This window comes from Oratosquilla oratoria, unplaced genomic scaffold (genome assembly GCF_046742065.1).
Source record: "Oratosquilla oratoria isolate Oo_2021 unplaced genomic scaffold, ASM4674206v1 SCAFFOLD292, whole genome shotgun sequence".
NCBI classification, from domain to species: domain Eukaryota; kingdom Metazoa; phylum Arthropoda; class Malacostraca; order Stomatopoda; family Squillidae; genus Oratosquilla; species Oratosquilla oratoria.
Genome location: NW_027467643.1, coordinates 67,170 through 84,977, shown reverse-complemented (window position 1 = coordinate 84,977; position 17,808 = coordinate 67,170). Strand labels below are relative to the sequence as shown.

The 17,808-nt window shown below is 38.2% G+C and overlaps 1 protein-coding gene across 1 annotated transcript in view; it reads left to right on the top strand.

Moving 5' to 3' along the window:
• Positions 1-17,176, top strand: part of LOC143023053 (persulfide dioxygenase ETHE1, mitochondrial) — a 49,014-nt gene extending 31,838 nt beyond the window's left edge. The window contains exons 5-7 of the mRNA XM_076181523.1: positions 8,917-9,099; positions 10,245-10,361; positions 11,633-17,176. Coding sequence (XP_076037638.1) covers positions 8,917-9,099; positions 10,245-10,361; positions 11,633-11,721 — 389 coding nt within the window. The 3' untranslated portion in view covers positions 11,722-17,176. The remainder of the gene's footprint in view (positions 1-8,916; positions 9,100-10,244; positions 10,362-11,632) is intronic.
• The last annotated feature ends 632 nt before the right edge of the window (positions 17,177-17,808 follow it).

The following is a 17,808-nucleotide window of genomic DNA, read 5'->3' as shown; positions in this document are numbered from 1 at the left end:
GGAAGGTAAGCTGAGAGTGGAGGATAGATGGAGAAAGAGGAAAGGGACAAAAGGTAGGGAGGTTCTTAGAGTGAACTCCTTGAATGAAAAGGAAAAGGAGAAGGAGTACAAAAAGATGCTGAAGGAGGAGTGGGAGGGAGTAAAGGATGGAGCAGAGATGGGTGTGGAGGAGGAATGGGGATGGTTCAAGGAGGGAGTCATAAAGTGTGCAAGGATGGTGTGTGGAACAAGAAGGACAGGGGGAAATAGAAGAAAGGTTAGTGAATGGTGGGATGAGGAAACAAAGAAGGTTGTAGAAGAGAAGAAGCGAGCATTCACAGATTGGTTACAAAAGAGGACGAGGGAGTCATATGAGACGTACAAAGAAAAGAAAAGAGAAGTAAAGCAAAAGGTAAAGGAGGCAAAGAGGAGAGCAGATGTGAAATGGGGTAAGAGTATGACAGAAAATTTTGAAAGTAATAAAAAGATGTTTTGGAAAGAAATTAAGAGAGGAAGAGGAGGCGAATCAAGTAGAGAAGAAAAGGTAAAAGGTGCAGATGGAGAGATGATAATGGAAGAGAAGGCAGTAAGGGGAAGATGGGCAGAATATTTTAGGGAGTTGCTAAATGTGAAGGAGGATAGGGAAGGAAAGATAGCTGCAGTGGGAAATGCGAAGAAAATGAGAGTGAGGAGAATGGAGGAGAAATAAGGAAGGATGAGGTGAAGGCAGTTGTTAAGATGATGAAAGTAGGTAAGGCACCTGGTCTGGATGGATGCCATGCAGAATGTCTGAAAAAGGGAGGTACAGTGATGGTGGACTGGTTGGTGAGGTTATTTAATGTTTGCTGGAGAGAGGGTAGAGTACCGGAGGACTGGAGAAGTGCCTGTATAGTTCCTCTTTACAAGGGAAAAGGGGACAAGTGTGAATGTAGTAGTTTCAGAGGGATTAGCTTGTTAAGTGTAGTAGGGAAGGCTTATGGGAGGATCTTGATTGAGAGGATTAGGAGAGGAACAGAAGGAGTAATTGGTGAGGAACAGTGTGGATTTAGGACAGGTAGAGGTTGTGTAGATCAGATCTTTGTGGTAAGACAGATATGTAAGAAAGCTATAGGAAAGGGGAAGGATGTTTTTTGGGGTTTTATGGATCTGGAAAAGGCTTATAATAGGGTAGACAGAAAGGCACTGTGGGAGGTTATGCAGATTTATGGGATAGGAGGAAAGCTTCTGGGAGCTGTCAAGAGTTTTTATGAGAGTAGTAGAGCTTGTGTCAGGATTAGAAATGGAGAGAGTGAGTGGTTTGAAGTAAAGGTGGGACTTCGTCAAGGATGCGTTATGTCGCCCTGGCTGTTCAACTTATACATGGATGGGGTGGTGCAAGAGGTGAATGCTAGGGTAGTGGGTCAGGGATTGGAGATGGTTAAAGAAAATGGAGAAAAGTGGGAGGTGAACCAACTGTTGTTTGCGGACGACACTGCGCTTGTGGCAGGGTCGGAGGAGGGATTGAGGAAGCTGGTGGCAGAGTTTGGGAGAGTATGTGATAGAAGAAAGCTAAAGATAAATGTGGGTAAAAGTAAGGTGATGAGATGTACAAGGGGTGAAAGTGGCAATAGACTGGAAGTGAACATTAAGGGAGAGCGACTGGAGGAAGTGGATAGTTTTAGATACTTGGGTGCAAGTGTAGCAGGAAAAGGTGGAGTGAAGGTGGAGGTAGAATGTAGATTGAGAGAAGTGAGTAAATGCCTTGGTGGATTAAAGAGTGTAATGAGGAATAGACATTTAGGAATGGATGCGAAGATGAGACTGTATGAAGGAGTGATTGTGCCAACAGCACTGTATGGGGCAGAAACGTAGAACATAAGAGAAGAAGAGAGGAGGAGTTTGAATGTGTTTGAGATGAGGTGTCTGAGAAGTATGATGGGGGTTACTAGGCTGGATAGAGTGAGAAATGAGGAGGTGAGGAGGAGAACGGGGGTGAAAAAGGAGCTGGGAGATAGGGTTGATGAAAGAATATTAGGATGGTTTGGACACGTGGAAAGAATGAGTGAAGAAAGACTAGTAAAAGAGGTATGGAAGGCAGATGTGGAGGGAGTGAACATGAGGGGACGTCCTAGGATGAGGTGGATGGATGGGGTGAAGGGGGCTTTGGGGAAGAGGGGAATGTCTGTTGAGGAAGGAAGGGAGAGGTGAGTGGAGAATGGTTGTATATGGATGATGCTGTGATTGCATGAGGAGGAATGGGCGGGGGAGTGGGGGTGAGGTAGTATGTGTGAGTAAATTTTGACGCAGCCCGAAGGGATTTCTCCCCGTCCCCTCCTTATATGCAATGGGGGGACGGAGAGGGGGGGTCGTCGATTAAATGAAGCGGCCTTGCTGTGGATGTGCTGTGTCTTGCGACACTGCTTCTGACCCAGGGCGGTGGGCAGGGTGCAGGGATGACCCGTCATCCAGGAGGTGCTCAGATGAGAGGAAGGGTGGGAGGGGTGTGGAGTGTATTTAGGGATGAAATGGGTGGGAGTGTTTTTATGCCTTTCCCTTTTTGGCTACCTCCCTTGAAAGGGGGAAAAAGCCTTGGTATATGTATGTATGTATGTTCTTTTTAGTACTAGGTGTCCATAGTGTTACAGCGTACTCCAATTTTGGTCCTATCTATGTAAATATTATTTTCTTTACCATTTCTTCATCCATGTAGTCAAAGGCCACTTTCATTGATCTTAATAAAGTTTCTCTGAATAATTTGTTGATACGTTTGTCTGGTGCCATGTCATTGGTGATAGTTACTCCTAGGTCCCTTTCAGAGTTGATTTTTTTAATATTCTTTGTACCAATTTTGTATTGTCCCAATATTCTATTTTTAATTTTTCCAAATTCCATTATACTACATTTCTTGAAGTTGAAATTCACTTCACTCTTCTGACTCCATTTCCAGATTTTGTTCTTGTAATGATTTGCAATCTTCCTCTGTACTTACTCTCTTTAGTAGTTTCACACCATCTGCAAAGAGGTTCATATGACATTCCACACCTTTATCCATGTCATTTATATATATGGCAAACATTATTGGACCCAATGCAGAACCTTGTGTGACCCCACTTGTCATTTCTTCCCAATTTGAGTTCCTGTCTCTGAGTACTACCCTCATTTTTCTCCTGTTCAAGAAATCTTTCATCCATTCCAATAACTTTCCTTGTATTCCACCTATTGTTTCAATTTTGCCAAGTAGCTTTTTGTATGGTACTTTGTCAAATGCCTTTTGTAAATCTAAGAAGGCACAATCTGCCCATCCATCCCTTTCTTGAATTATTTCTATTAGCCTCAAATAAAAGTATATTAAGTTTGTGGCACATGATCTTCCACATCTAAATCCAAATTGTGTAATCCAAGTGTGTAATCCATTTACTTTTAATAACTTTTTCACATATTTTTGCTATTGTACTTGTAAGGGAGACCGGACTATAGTTGGTTGGATTTTCTTTGTCCCTCCTTTGTCTATTTGTACAATATTTGCATTTTTTCAATCTTGTGGTACTTTTCCTTCTTTGAGTGAGAAATCAATTATTTTGTGTATTTTGTCTGTTAGTTCATCTACACATTCTTTCAATATCCAATTTGCAGTTCCATCCAGCCCATGTGACTTTATGACATCAAGGTTTTTTATATGTTCACATATTTCTGTGTCACCATTCTTTCATTGTGGTATCTTTCTGTCCTTCCTCCCAATTTTGTGAGCTTTCAATTGTGAATACAGATTTAAAAATGTTTCATCATAATTTCAGCCATTTCGACATCTATATATTCTTTATTTCCTTCACATAGTTTCACTATTTCGTGTTTGTCTTTTTGTGTGTCATTGACATATCTATAGAATAGTTTGGGTTGGTCCTTGCATTTTTATATTATGTCTTTTTCATATATTATATATATATATATATATATATATATTTTTTTTTTTTTTTTTCTTCTTCTTTGGTACATATTTATCTGTTCCCTCCTTGTATTTTTTTTTTTTTTTTAATATGTTCCACTTCTCTTCCATCTTTGTTTCTTCGTTTAATACATTTTCTCAGTTTGCATTTTGAACATTTTTTCTAAGTTTTTCGAAGTTCATTTTGTTGTACATTAGTCTTCCTTTTCCATGTTTCTCATTTCTTCTCACATCATTTTGTTGTCTTGTATACCATTTTGTCTTGTATACCATTTTGTCCATGATTTCAGGCACTGATGTGAATATTAAGTCTAGTCTCAACAGTTCTTCATTGTTTCTATATCTGGTATTTTCCTTCACCCATTGAGTCAATGTGTATTCAATGGTCATATCCAGTAGAATATTTCCCCAAAGTTCCTCTCCACCTTTTACTGTCATTTCTTCCCAACATATTTCCTTTGAGTTAAAGTCACCCATAATTATCATGTTTCCTCCTTTCAATAATTCAATTAATGCATTTTTTGTTTCTTCCAGTAGTTTAGAATGATCACTATCTGTCCAAGCCTGTGTTTTTGTGTACACATATATTACTATAAATTTTCTACTTTTCATGTTTCTGTTTTCAACTTTAATCATAATCAAATCCACATTATTTTTTCCTTCTGTTATCTTTGTCACATTTAAACCTTTCTTAGTCAAAAACATGACTCTTCTACCATGTTTCTCTGTTCTATTTGTCGCCCAATGGTCATATAGACTCTGTCCTACAGTATTTAATGGTAGTGGACCTTTTGGTTTTGTCTCTACAATTCCCATTATGCCTAGTTTCTCTATTAACAGACAGTCGTTTCATTAGTTTAGCCTTGAAATCATACCATCTATGTTTGTATATGTGTTTTGTATGGGGCAGAAACATGGAACATAAGAGAGGAAGAGAGAAGGAGTTTGAAAGTGTTTGAGATGAGGTGTCCGAGAAGTATGATGGGGGTTACTAGGCTGGATAGAGTGAGAAATGAGGAGGTGAGGAGAACAGGGGTGGAAAGGGAGTTGGGAGATAGGGTTGACGAAAGAGTATTAGGATGGTTTGGACACATGGAAAGAATGAGTGAAGAAAGACTAGTAAAAGAGGTATGGAAGGCAGATGTGGAGGGAGTGAACATGAAGGGACGTCCTAGGATGAGGTGGATGGATGGGGTGAAGGGGGCTTTGGGAAAGAGGGGAATGTCTGTTGAGGAAGGACGGGAGAGGACAGAAGACAGGGGTGAATGGAGAATGGTTGTATATGGATGATGTTGTGATGCATGAGGTGGAATGGGTTGGGGGATGTGGGGTGAGGTAGTATGTACGAGCAAATTTTGACACAGCCCGAAGGGATTTCTCCCCGTTTTCTCATTTTATGCATGGGGGGACGGAGAGGGGGGTCGCCGATTTAATGAAGCGGCCTTGCTGTGGATGTGCTGTGTCTTGCGACACTGCTTCTGACCCAGGGCAGTGGACAAGGTGCAGGGATGACCCGTCATTCAGGGATGGAATGGGTGGGAATGATTTTATGCCTTTTCCTTTTTGGCTACCTCCCTCGTAAAGGGGAAAAAGCCTTGGTATATGTATGTATGTTTTTTTGTACCATTTTCTCAGCCTCAGGTCCAGTACTCTCCAAAAAAACTCGTTCTTTTCTGTGTTTTCCTTTATTTTTTTTGTGCATTTTTTCTATTTACTCATTGCTTATTTCCTTTTTTATCCATATGTTTTTATAATTTTCACTATTTGCTAGCTTCGCTGCTTTTGATAGTACTTCAGCTATCATTTGAGTCCTTAGTTTGATTTTTAATGGTCTATATTGTTTTTCTCTAGAGTATTGTCCCATCCTATGCACCTCCTTGATGTCTTTGACCAATGCTTGTCCTTCCTGAACCACTATCAGAATTTCCTTTGCAATTTCTTCTCTTTTTCTCTTTGATATTTGTATAGATTAGATTTTTCTTTAACCCCTTCCATACAGTGACGCCTACGTAGGCGTCATGAGGAGCAAGTGGGTACGCAAGGATGCCGATGTCGGCGTCTTGATTATATTTATTGTAGTACCTGCGTGACCCCCATTCTCTGTAAACTGGCTTCATCATATTTTCTATGGTTATCAAAATTCACGGGTGAAAGAGAGAATGATCGATACAGCGGTGACTTTATTTTTTATAATGCGAGTATTATGACGCAACATCGTACGTCTGGCAGCTAATGCTGCCCGCGAGATTTTGGCCCGGAGTGAAGGGGTTAATACCATAAACTACAATGCCCTTTTTTATCCACTGTGTCTCTTACCCAGTTTTTGTTTTCTTTAATTACTTTAATTACCGTTTCTTTAGCATTTTCCTCAACCTGCTGTTGTACTATTTCTTTAACCTCTTCAGTACGGGCCTTAAATCTCGTGGGCAGCAGCCAATGCCAGCCGTACGACGTGTCGTAATAATACTCGCATCATAAAATATAGTCACCGCTTATATCGATCGTTCTCTCTTTCACCCGTGAATTTTGAAAACCATAGAGAATGTGATTAAGGGCAGTTTATAGAGAATGTCAAAACACAGGGGCGACTACAATAAATATAATCAAGACGCCGATATGGCAGCCTCGCATATCCACTTGCTCCTCATGACGCTTACGTATGTGGCACCGTATGGAAGGGGTTAAATGTTGTTTTCTTCTTCTTGTTTCCACTGATTTTTTATTTCTAGGAGATCAGTCTCCTTAACCCCTTCCATACGGTGCCGCATACATAGGCGGCATGAGGAGCAAGTAGATACGCGAGGCTGCCATATCGGCGTCTTGATTATATTTATTGTAGTTGCCCCTGCGTAATGACATACTCTCTAAACTGTCTTCATCACATTTTCTATGGTTATCAAAATTCACGGGTGAAAGAGAGAACAATCGATATAAGCGGTGACTATATTTTATGATGTGAGTATTATTACGACACATCGTACGTCTGGCAGCTAATGCTGCCCGCGAGATTTTGGCCCATACTGAAGAGGTTAATTGATTCTCCCACTGTATCAGTCACTGGTCTTTCTTTTTGGCTACCTCCTATGTAAGGGGGGAAAAGCCTTTGGTATATGTATGTATGCTTGTATTTGTTCTTTGACCTCTTTTTTTTTTTCAGTTCCACATTTTTTTTTCTGTCTTCATTTTTCTTTCGTTATCACTTCTGATCATACTTAGTTCACTTTTTAGGTCATTAAGCTCTGTTCATTTCTTCGTTAGGTTTTTTGTAGATTAATCATTTCTCTGTGCATTGCTCTATAATCTATTCTTAAATCTATTAGTTCCTCCATCAAGTCACTGTCTCGATTAGTACACTGCTATACCTATTTTCTCTCTATATCTAACCCTTTACCTATATTCCTTTATCTCTTTGAAAGCCTTAAAAAACATTGTTTTGCTACCTTTGAGTTGATTTTAAGGTGTCATTTAAACAAGTCCTCTTTGGTGTGGTCATTCGGTTCTGCTCATGTCAAATCCCGTCTTCGTTGGTTCATTATTCCTATATTCTCCATTTACTTCCATTTTATATTTTAGTACACTTTATCAAACTGGATACTTTTACACCATAGCAGTCATTCGAAAGCCGTAACTTCTCTGTAAATACAGACATAAATGTTTCCTTGATGCTAGCAAAAAAAAAGCACTGGCTTGAAGCTTGTTTGCTACCCTTCCGTTCACTCCATGTGTGTGTGTGTGTTTGTATATATTATATATATATATATATATATATGTATATATATATATATATATACATATATATATATATATATAATATATATATATATATTTATATATATATATATATATATATTTATATATATATATATATATTTATATATATATATATATTTATATATATATATATATATATTTATTTATATATATATATATATATTTATATATGTATATATATATATATATATATATATATATATATAAAGAGTATTTTAGGGAGTTGCTAAATGTGGAGGAGGATAGGGAGGGAAAGATAGTTGCAGTGGGAAGCACTAAGAAAATGAGTGATGAATGAGAAAAATGGAGGAGAAATAAGAAAAGATGAGGTGAAAGCAGTTATTAAAATTATGAGAGTAGGTAAAGCACCTGGGTTAGCTGGGTGTCATGTGGAGTACCTAAATAATGGAGGTAGCATGATGGTGGACTGGCTGGTGAGGTTGTTTAATGTTTGTCTAAAAGATGGTAAAGTACCAGAGGACAGGAGGAGTCCCTGTATAGTTCCACTTTACATGGGAAAAGTGGACAAGTGTGAGTGTAGTAGTTTCAGAGGAATCAGTGTTAAGTGTAGTTGGGAAGGCTTATGGGAGGGTTTTGGTTGATAGAATTAGGAGAGGAACAAAGGGATAAAAGGGGTATTGGGAAAGAGGGGAATGTCTGTTGAGGAAGGAAGGAAGAAGACAGAAGATAGGGGTGACTGGAGAAGGGTTGTGTCTGGATAATGCTGTGATGCATGGAAGGGAGTTGGTGGGGGATGGGGGGTGAGGGAGTATGTGTGAATGGTGTTTTGACACAACCTGAAGGGATTTCTCCCCACTTCTTTTTTTCTGCATGAGGGGATGGAGAGGGGGGTCGCTGATTAAATGAAGTGGCCTTGTTGTAGAGGTGCTGTGTCTTGCTATATTGCTTCTGACCCAGAGGAGTGGGTGAGATGCAGGGATGACCTGTCATTCAGGAGGAACCAAGATAAAAGTGAGGGAGTGGGAGTAAATGGGAGTGGAATATGTGGGGATGGAATGGTGGGTGTGGATTTTTTGCCTGTTTTTGGATACCTCCCTTGTAAAGGGGAAAAGTCATTGGTATATGTATGTGTGTGCATATTGTTATTATTATTTTTAAGTAAATTCCACATAATACTTGCCACATTATTATTTAGTGTAAAAGAAGGCTTGAAATTCATGAATACAATATATTTATATAGGTGTCAGTGACGATTGTTTAAATGATCAGATTTTGTCTTTCAGGTTGCGTAACATATGTATGGCATGATCAAGAAATAGCATTCACAGGGGATGCCCTACTTATTCGTGGCTGTGGTCGTACAGACTTCCAGGAGGGGAACTCAAAAACACTCTATCATTCAGTCCACTCACAGATCCTGTCACTACCAGAACACTATCATCTCTTTCCAGCTCATGATTATCTTGGTAAGCAACCCAATTCTCAAGTTTATGTAGACATTCTATAATATTATTATTTGATTTATTTATGTATGTTTTTATCTATTTTATTTATTCATTTATTTATTTTTATTATATATATATATATATATATATATATATATATATATATATATATATGTGTGTGTGTGTGTGTGTAATTATTTTGTCAGCCTTGTGGGCAGCATGTCCAGATTAGAATTGCTGCCCCATGACATATGCACCCCCACCCCCCATATGAGGGGCCCTGCTCTCATCCTCATGGATGACTGGTCATCCCCGTGACCTTGCCACTGCCGTGGGCCAGAAACAGTGCAGCAAAATGCAGCAAGCCCACTTCATTTAATTGGAAAAAAAATCTCCATCCCTTCATGCATAAAAAGAAAAGATGGGGAGAAATCCTTTCGGGCTGCCTAAAAATATTCACACATAGTCACTCCCTTACCCTCCCCAATCCACTACCTACTCCCTTGCATCACATTATCATCTATACCCAGCCATGCTCCTCTTCCATTATCATTTATCCATCAAAGCCTTTTATCTTTTCTTCTTGACTTGACTCACCTCCCCTTCCTCCCAAAATATTTATATATTATTTTGAAAAATCTCCCCATTATACATTACTATCCTTTTTGTCTTCTTTATCATATGTTTTGTTTCTCTGCTTTTCTCTTTGTACTTCTCATGATCATTTCATCCTACTTTGCAACCAGTCTGTGAATGCTCGCTTCTTCACTTCATCATCCCACCACTCACTACTCATCCTATTTACTCCCATCAAAACCTGTCAGTGCTGACACACTGTTTCCAGATTGGGCCCAAGATCTCTCAGTCAATAGGAACTGTATTTTTTACACTCATTTTACACATGGAAAGCAGATATTTGGCAAATGCTTAAAAGTCCATAGTTTCTTCCTAGAGAGATCTGTGGAATGGCCCAAGGGCTGTTGCCAGCTAATGTGGAGTTTTGGGTTTTCCAATTAGTGAAACTCTATGCAACAGTTATTATTATTTTCAGAAATGTAAGTGAACATTATAAAACAAGGTTTGGAAATTATCAACTATATTGTAGCCATATCTATTTGTTGACATTTTGGACAATTTGATGTAATATTTTGTTGTCTTATTTGCAGGAAGGACAGTCACCACTGTAAAGCAAGAGAAAGAGTTTAACCCACGTCTCACTAAATCCATTGAAGAGTTTGTTGAAATAATGGATGGCTTGGGACTTCCATACCCAAGGAAAATAGGTAATGTTTTTCATCTGGTTCATCTTTTAAGTATGTAAAGACATATTTGTAGTCAGTCAGTCCATTGCCCCTGGTCTCATATGCAGAAGACCACTGATCTTAAGGTAACCAGCAACAACCTCCAGGTAGGACCATTTCACTTAGGGAAGATATAATGTGTTGTTCTTTAGGGATTTTTAGTGTGGGGTATTTTACTATGAGGTGTTCTGTGTCCTCTTTGTGGTAGTTACATCTGGAGCAGTTTGAATCTGTGACCAGCCTTATTCTATGTTGTTACTGTTGATACTGGATGGTGTCCTCAGTGCAGGCATGCCAGTGTGGTTTGTGTCAGATGTGGAAGGTTTTTTTCTGTGGGGCTCATGTCTGGGGTTTGTTATTGGAGTGTTGAGTTTGGCATTCTGTCTAGAAGGACTTGTGTGAGTATGTGTTTTTGTGTGATTATTTTCTGTGGATTTTATGCCATTGTTTTTGGCTACCTCCCTTGTAAAAGGGAAAGAGCCATTGGTATATGTGTGTATATTCTGTGGTACTGGAGGTCAGATGTTATAGATGTTTTTGTAGTTTGCTACAGTTATATATATATATATATATATATATATATATATATATATATATATATATATAAAGGCATAAGAGGGTCCCAAGGTTTGGGTCTTTTAATGTGCATGGATGTGGCACAGATGAGAGTAAAAGGGAAGAGATAGGTAGTATGTTTGTGAGAAGAAAGATGGATGTGTTGGCTTTGAGTGAAACTAAGTTGAGAAGGAAGGGCAAGTGTGAGTTTGGGAGTGTAATTGGGAGGTTCTCAGGAGTGAAGAGAGGGCGAAGGAGAGAAGGGGTGGCTATACTAGTAAGTGAAGAGAGGAGTGGAAGTTTTCCTCAAGGATAATGTGGATGAAGGTGAAACTGGGAAAGGAGATGTGGGTTTTTGTAAGTGCATATGGGTCTGGTAGTGAGAAGAGTGTAGAAGAAAGGGAGGCTTTTTGGATAGATTTAAATGAGTGCATAGAGGGATTAGGGAGGAATGTCAATGTAGTAGTATTGGGAGACCTCAATGCTAGGGTAGGAAATGAACCAATTGAAGGAATGGTTGGGAAATTTGGAGTTCAGCAAAAAAGGAAATAAATATTCAGAGAAGTGGTACAGGACAGTATTAACCACTTTAGTATGGCTCAAATTCTTGCATGCAGCATCAGTTCTTTAGAATGACATAGTAATTAGGTAAATTTGAGGATATATATTGTTCATAAATTTATTTCCCTCTCCAACAGATGTTTCACTCCCTGCCAATAAGGTCTGTGGGCTGTATAATCTTCCAGAAGACCTGGAAGAGAAAGTGAATGAAGCTGAGCCACTGTAAGTGCAGAGCACTTGTAAAGAAGGCTGTTCAAGAGTAGACATATCCAGATCTTAAGAGAGAGGATTTAGTGTTCTGTAATGATATTAATATTATATGGGACTGAAGGAAACGCTAAAAGCTCTATGCAGCACCTCACGTATTCAACAACATGGTAGATGCCTGTAGAATTTATATTCATAAGGTTCACAAGGTTTCTGGTTTTCCTATTATGAAGATGCAGAATTATGTCTTTGGTTATCATTGCACAATATGTTTGGATTAATAATTTTATGGTTTTGAGCAAACTTTAAAAGTTTCCTTTAGAGTATATATATTTATCTTTAGGTGATTTGAATAGATATTGTAGGTGACAAGATCCATTCAAATATATTTCTTATTTGTAACCATAAGTAATAATAAGTTCAGAAACATAATTTCAATTCATAAAGTAATTTTCTTGAAGGATTAATTGCAGAAAGGTGTCTTTAGAAAGTGCATTTGAAACTTATTTTTTTATTATGGCATATACTTATATTAGTTATGTTCATAAAAATGTTAAAAGGAAGTGTGTGTTAAACAAAGGATGTCAATATAGGTTTGTTATAGTCTAAACTTTGTTTTCAGACAATAAACCTTGTTGATGTGATATGATCTGAAGAAATGTTTTAGTATATTTTTTACTTTAGAAGGGTGGGTGCATGCCTTGGTTGGCCATCTTCCTTACAAGGGGGAAGAGGCCTTTTGGTATATGTAATATGTACTTTAGAAATTAATAATAATTTCTGTTTAACTATTATTTGTTTCTTTTTCTAAGCTCCATTATAACTATTAGTTTTTTGTTTTGTTTTGTTTTTTCTGCAGAAAGTTCTAGAGTAGATAGTCATTCCGTATGGAGATCACAAGACTGATTGAGAGGGTAGGAATTTAGAGGCAGCAAAGAGCTTTAATGGTGGTTGTCAAATTTACATGGGAGTATGAAAAGAAAAGCATAATATTTGAGATCAGTGTTGGTTTGAGGCAGGGGTGTATCATGAAGCCATGGATGGAATGATGAGAGGAGTAAAAATCAGGAGTAACAAACAAAATTGGCTAGAATGAACATTCTAGTGTATGAAGATGACAGTTGCTTACAGGTATTGGTGAGTGAATTTGGTAAGATTTGTTGGAGGAGAAAACAGAATGAGAGCAAGGTCATGATGATATCCAATAATGGAGGACACAAGTTTGATATACAGCTGCATGGGGTAGAAAACAGAGCAGGTAGAAAGAGATGTCTTTGGAACAAAAGACATGGAAATAGTAGATTGGAGTAAGATTAATCAGTCAATCAGCTGGCCCAGATATCTTGCAGGATACCCATGGCCTCTAAGTAACTAGTAATGGGAACTGGGCAGACTCATAGGTTATGTAAGGAAAAAATATTGGGTTGTTGTCTGGGGATTAGTGTGGAGTTAAGATGTTCACTGCCCTCTATATGATGGATTACATCTAGGGCAGCTTGATTCTGTGGCCAGATCTATTTTGTGTAGGTACTATCTAAGACTCCTCCTGGAGTCTAAGATAAGCTCCAGGAGGAGCCAAGAAAAGAGGGAGGGAGGGGTGGTGAATGGGAGTGGAGTATGTGGGGATGAATTGAATGGGAGTGGAGTATGTGGGGATGAAATGAATGGGAGTGGATTATGCCTTTGACTTTGGCTACCTCCCCTGTAAAGGGGTTGAAAGCCATTGGTATATGTATGTATGTACTATCTTAGACTCAGGGTGGTGGATGGGAGTGGAATGGGTACATACCTTTGACTTGGCTACCTCCCTTGTAAGGGGGAAGAACCCCTGGGTATAAGAATAGATAGGCTATCTTGGAACTGGTGTTTTGAATGCAAATACAAGTATGCTAGTATGGTTCTTGTTTCTCTTGAGAGAGATTTTTCTGTGTGTTTTATGTTGGGGGACAATTGATAATGTGTCCAGAAGAATTCGGTGTATGGCTCTAACATAGAACTGTATATAATACTTACAAATTTCATGTGGTATTCTATAGGGAGAATTTTGGTTTCTGAGTGTAGGTGTTCCATTGGCATAGTTTTGGTTCACCTGCTTTATTTGATAGCTTTAAAGTTTCTATTTTGTTGACTGTTAGGAACCAAGCTATGGAGGTGTAGTAAAGTGTGTCTTATGAATTATTTGTTGGCTATGATTAAAGTTTTCTTCTATAGTCCAAAGCCCATGCTTGCAATTGGCTTTAGTATGGTTATTTTCTTGTTGGTTTTTACTGTTGCATCTTTGACATTCAGGCTGAAGGTCATAGGAGTATCAAAAGTGAGGTCTAGTATTTTAGGTAGAGCTTGCCCATAGTGAGGGAGGGGTGGAAAGGTAGGAGGTGCCCTGAGAACAGTAGGGGGGAAATTGTCAGTGGGAATAACAAAAATAATGTATGAAGCAGAAGTAGTGAAGTGTGGGAAATGATTGTAAGAAAGGAAAGCTGCATGGACATATGAAAAGTGAGAAATGATTGGATTTATTGATGGACTGGGGCACCGGTTGAATTGAGAAAAAATAGAATAGGGCAATCTGAGGTGTTTTGGAAGGTATGAGAATGGATAAGAGTAGTAATATTCCTGAAGGATTCATGAATGGTGCAAAGAGTAAGGGATAGATCAAAGAAAATGTAGGAGGATGGAGTAAATGAAGTCATGAGGGCTCATACTTAGAATGTATAACAAGAAAAAATGTACATGAATGACACCAAATTGAAGATGTATAGGTTAATCCACAATATTAGATTTTCACATGGTTCAAGCACAAAGGGACAAGTGTAATGGGTTTGGCTGAAAAGAGTGAGGTTCCTCACTATTGTTGAGGCATTTCACTTTATAGGTAACAGGAAACAAGTTGAAAAATATTATATTTGTTTTGGTACTTATATAATTGTTATTACTTATAACTTAGGGGGAGGGTGAGTACATGCCTTGACTGGCTACTCCCCATATAAGGGGAAATAAGCCTATTGTTATATCTGTCTACATACTTCAAGGGCTTTTTCACCCTTTCAAAGGAGGTAACTAAGTCAAAAGGCAAGTACCCACACACACCGATCTCACTCCCACCCATTCCTCCCCCATCCACCACCCTTTCCTCCCTCTCATCTTAGCTCTTCATGGATGACAGGTCATCCCTGTATCCTACAAACTGCCCTGGGTCCAAAACAGTGCAGCAAGACACAGCACATCCACAGCAAGGCCAGTTCACTTAATTGGCGACCCCCTTCTCTGTCCCCTCATGCAGAAAAAATATGACGGGGAGAAATCCCTTTGGGCTGTGTTGTCAAAATATTGTTCATATATAACCACTTCCACCCCCTTCCCTTCCTTACATCACAGTATCATCTGTACACAGCTATTCTTTACTCATCCCTGTTTCCTGCTTTCTCCTTTCATTGCTTAACAGACATTACCCCCTTGCTCAATGCCCCTTTCACCCCATCCATCCATCTCATCCTCAGTTGTTCCCTCAAGTGCCCTCCTTCCACCACTGCCTTCCACACCTCTTTTACTGTTTATTAATCTTTCTTCACTCATTCTTTCCATCTGTCAAAATCATCCCAATATTCTTCCATCAGCCCAATCTGCCATCTCCTTTTCCACCCCAGTTCTCCTCCTCACCTCCTTATTTCTCACTCTATTCAACCTTGTAACCTCTACCATACTTCTCAGACATTTCATCTCAAATATATTGAAACTTTTCCTCTCTGTCTCTCTCAAAGTCCAAGTCTCTGCTCCATACAGTGCTGTTGGCATAATCACCCTTTCATGTAGTCTCGTCTTTCTATCCATTCCCAAATGCCTATTTCTCATGACACATTTTAATTCCCCTAGGCATTTACTTGCTTCTCTCAGTCAGTTGTTATATATAGATAATTATTATGAACAGAATTATGATGTACAATATACTGAAGGAACAATGTTACTTAGAAAGCTCAAGTTAGATTTTGTCACAGTTATTTAGAAAGCTTAAAGATGTACTGATATGTGATAAGTAACCCTTATCAGTTCAGAATTGAACAATCTTCCTTCACTGTTACTGTTAAAATACAAGAAACTGTATAATAGTGATGTATACTGTGCTGCTATTATGTACATATAGCCTACCAAGGACATTTATGTTATGCTGTTATGTACTGCTGTTATGCTGTTATGATAGATGTAAGGAGTGTACACAAGGTTATACAAAAAAAATCCAGCTGGTCCTCAGATAAATGTGTAATGAGTAAAGAAGGGAGAGGGCAGAAGATAGGTTGCTTTATAATATTATGGGGGTAATCCACCGTTAGCTGTTGCTCTTGCCATGGAGGTGCTATGTTTTGCTGCATTGCATCTCACCCAAGCAGTGTAGTGGGGGGCAGGGATAACCCCTCATCCATGAGGAACAAAGATTGAAGAGACAGTGAATGGGTTTTTGGGTGGATGGGTTGTATGGATCAACTCAGCCACACACACCCTTTATAAGGTAGAAGAGGTTCTTTGGTATATGTATTTCCAGCTGGTCAAGATTCATGATTTGTTTATACCAGATAATGTAGTACAGTAGAAGGAAGTTGATAACTTGTGTCAACATCTGTTGTGATAAATGAACTTGAGAAATGCAATAAGTGTAAGGCATAGAATATTATCAGTTAGGGGTCAGCTACAACTGTATGTAATAGGATTGTGTTAAACATTATGAAGATGTTTGGGGGATGGGGCTTGCTACACAAGAGCAGAAAAACTATTTTCATTGGAATGATTTTTATATTAATAGGTAGAAGGAGAAATTTGTCTTTCAAAAGTAATCCGTCCATCAAAGGAAGAAATACTACTGTGATAGTTGTGTTCATTTAGGTAGACTTGTTGCATTGCAAAAGTGTTTGTGATGGAGAAAAGAAATATGTTGAGAAGGAACATAAAATTTTATTACAATTGATTTATATTATAGGTCTTTAATTCTTCTATTTCTTTTTCCTTTCTTTTCTTTCTTTTTAATGAATAATAAAGGCACAATTTGGTACTATCACCACTAAATGAGAGTGGAACATATCTATGATTCCTATCCTATTAACAGTTAATTGCAAATTAGTAGCACAGTAATGGGATTCTCTTGTGTACCATTTACAATCACATTGTGTTGATTTAATCAATTCACAGCTAGTGAAGTGAATACAGTTGTAGGAAAAAAATGGTGTCAGTGTATATCCAAAAATACAAAAAACGAAGTATTTGAAAAAACATAGTAATGAAAATACATAAATTAGGGAGAAATAATATTGATTTGTAATGTGATTATGATTAGGTTGTCTATTTGGTATTATATTTTATTTTTGTGCTTTTTTTATTATTGTTGGGAGATGAAAATGGATACCTATTTAGGCACTAAGATAATTAATTTTGTTACTCTGTAGAAGTGTATCTTGCACGCACTGTGGAAATAAAAGGTATAAAAGATATATTAATGTTTTCTTTACTTTAGCATCAAAATTTTATAATGAAGTTTTAGCTAAGTGGCCAGTCATAATGAAGAAAGAGTACTTAGTACTTTCTCTTAGTAATCTTGTGATGAACATGTTTCCAGAAAGTCTTCAGCATCATATGAAGAATCAATTGATCAAATTTAGGACAGCCAGTACAGAGAAGATGTTCTAGTTTCAGCAACCCAGAATGAACAAGTTGCTGTAATGGGTACTGGAACAAAGAGTTCAGTGGCAGATAAACTATATGAGGAAAGACTAAAAGCACTGGGTCTGCCAACTTTGAAAGATCAAAGAGAAAGAGGTAATATGATTACACTATTCAGGTCTCTAAAGGGGATATGTTGCATTGACAGAAGAGACTTCTTGATTAAGGATAGGAGGACTATAAGAGGTCAGGATGTGAAGTAATACAGTTTTCCACAGAGATGCATAAATACTTGGAATAGCTTAGAAGGCCATATGACCTAGGCTCAAACAATACATGAATTCAAATCAAAATATGATAATTGGAAATCAAGGATGTAGATTCAGTTGGAACTACAAGAATTTGAGGCTAGGTATGTTAAAATTAGAGAATAGGAGATGAAACCCAATGAGCATTGCTCCTT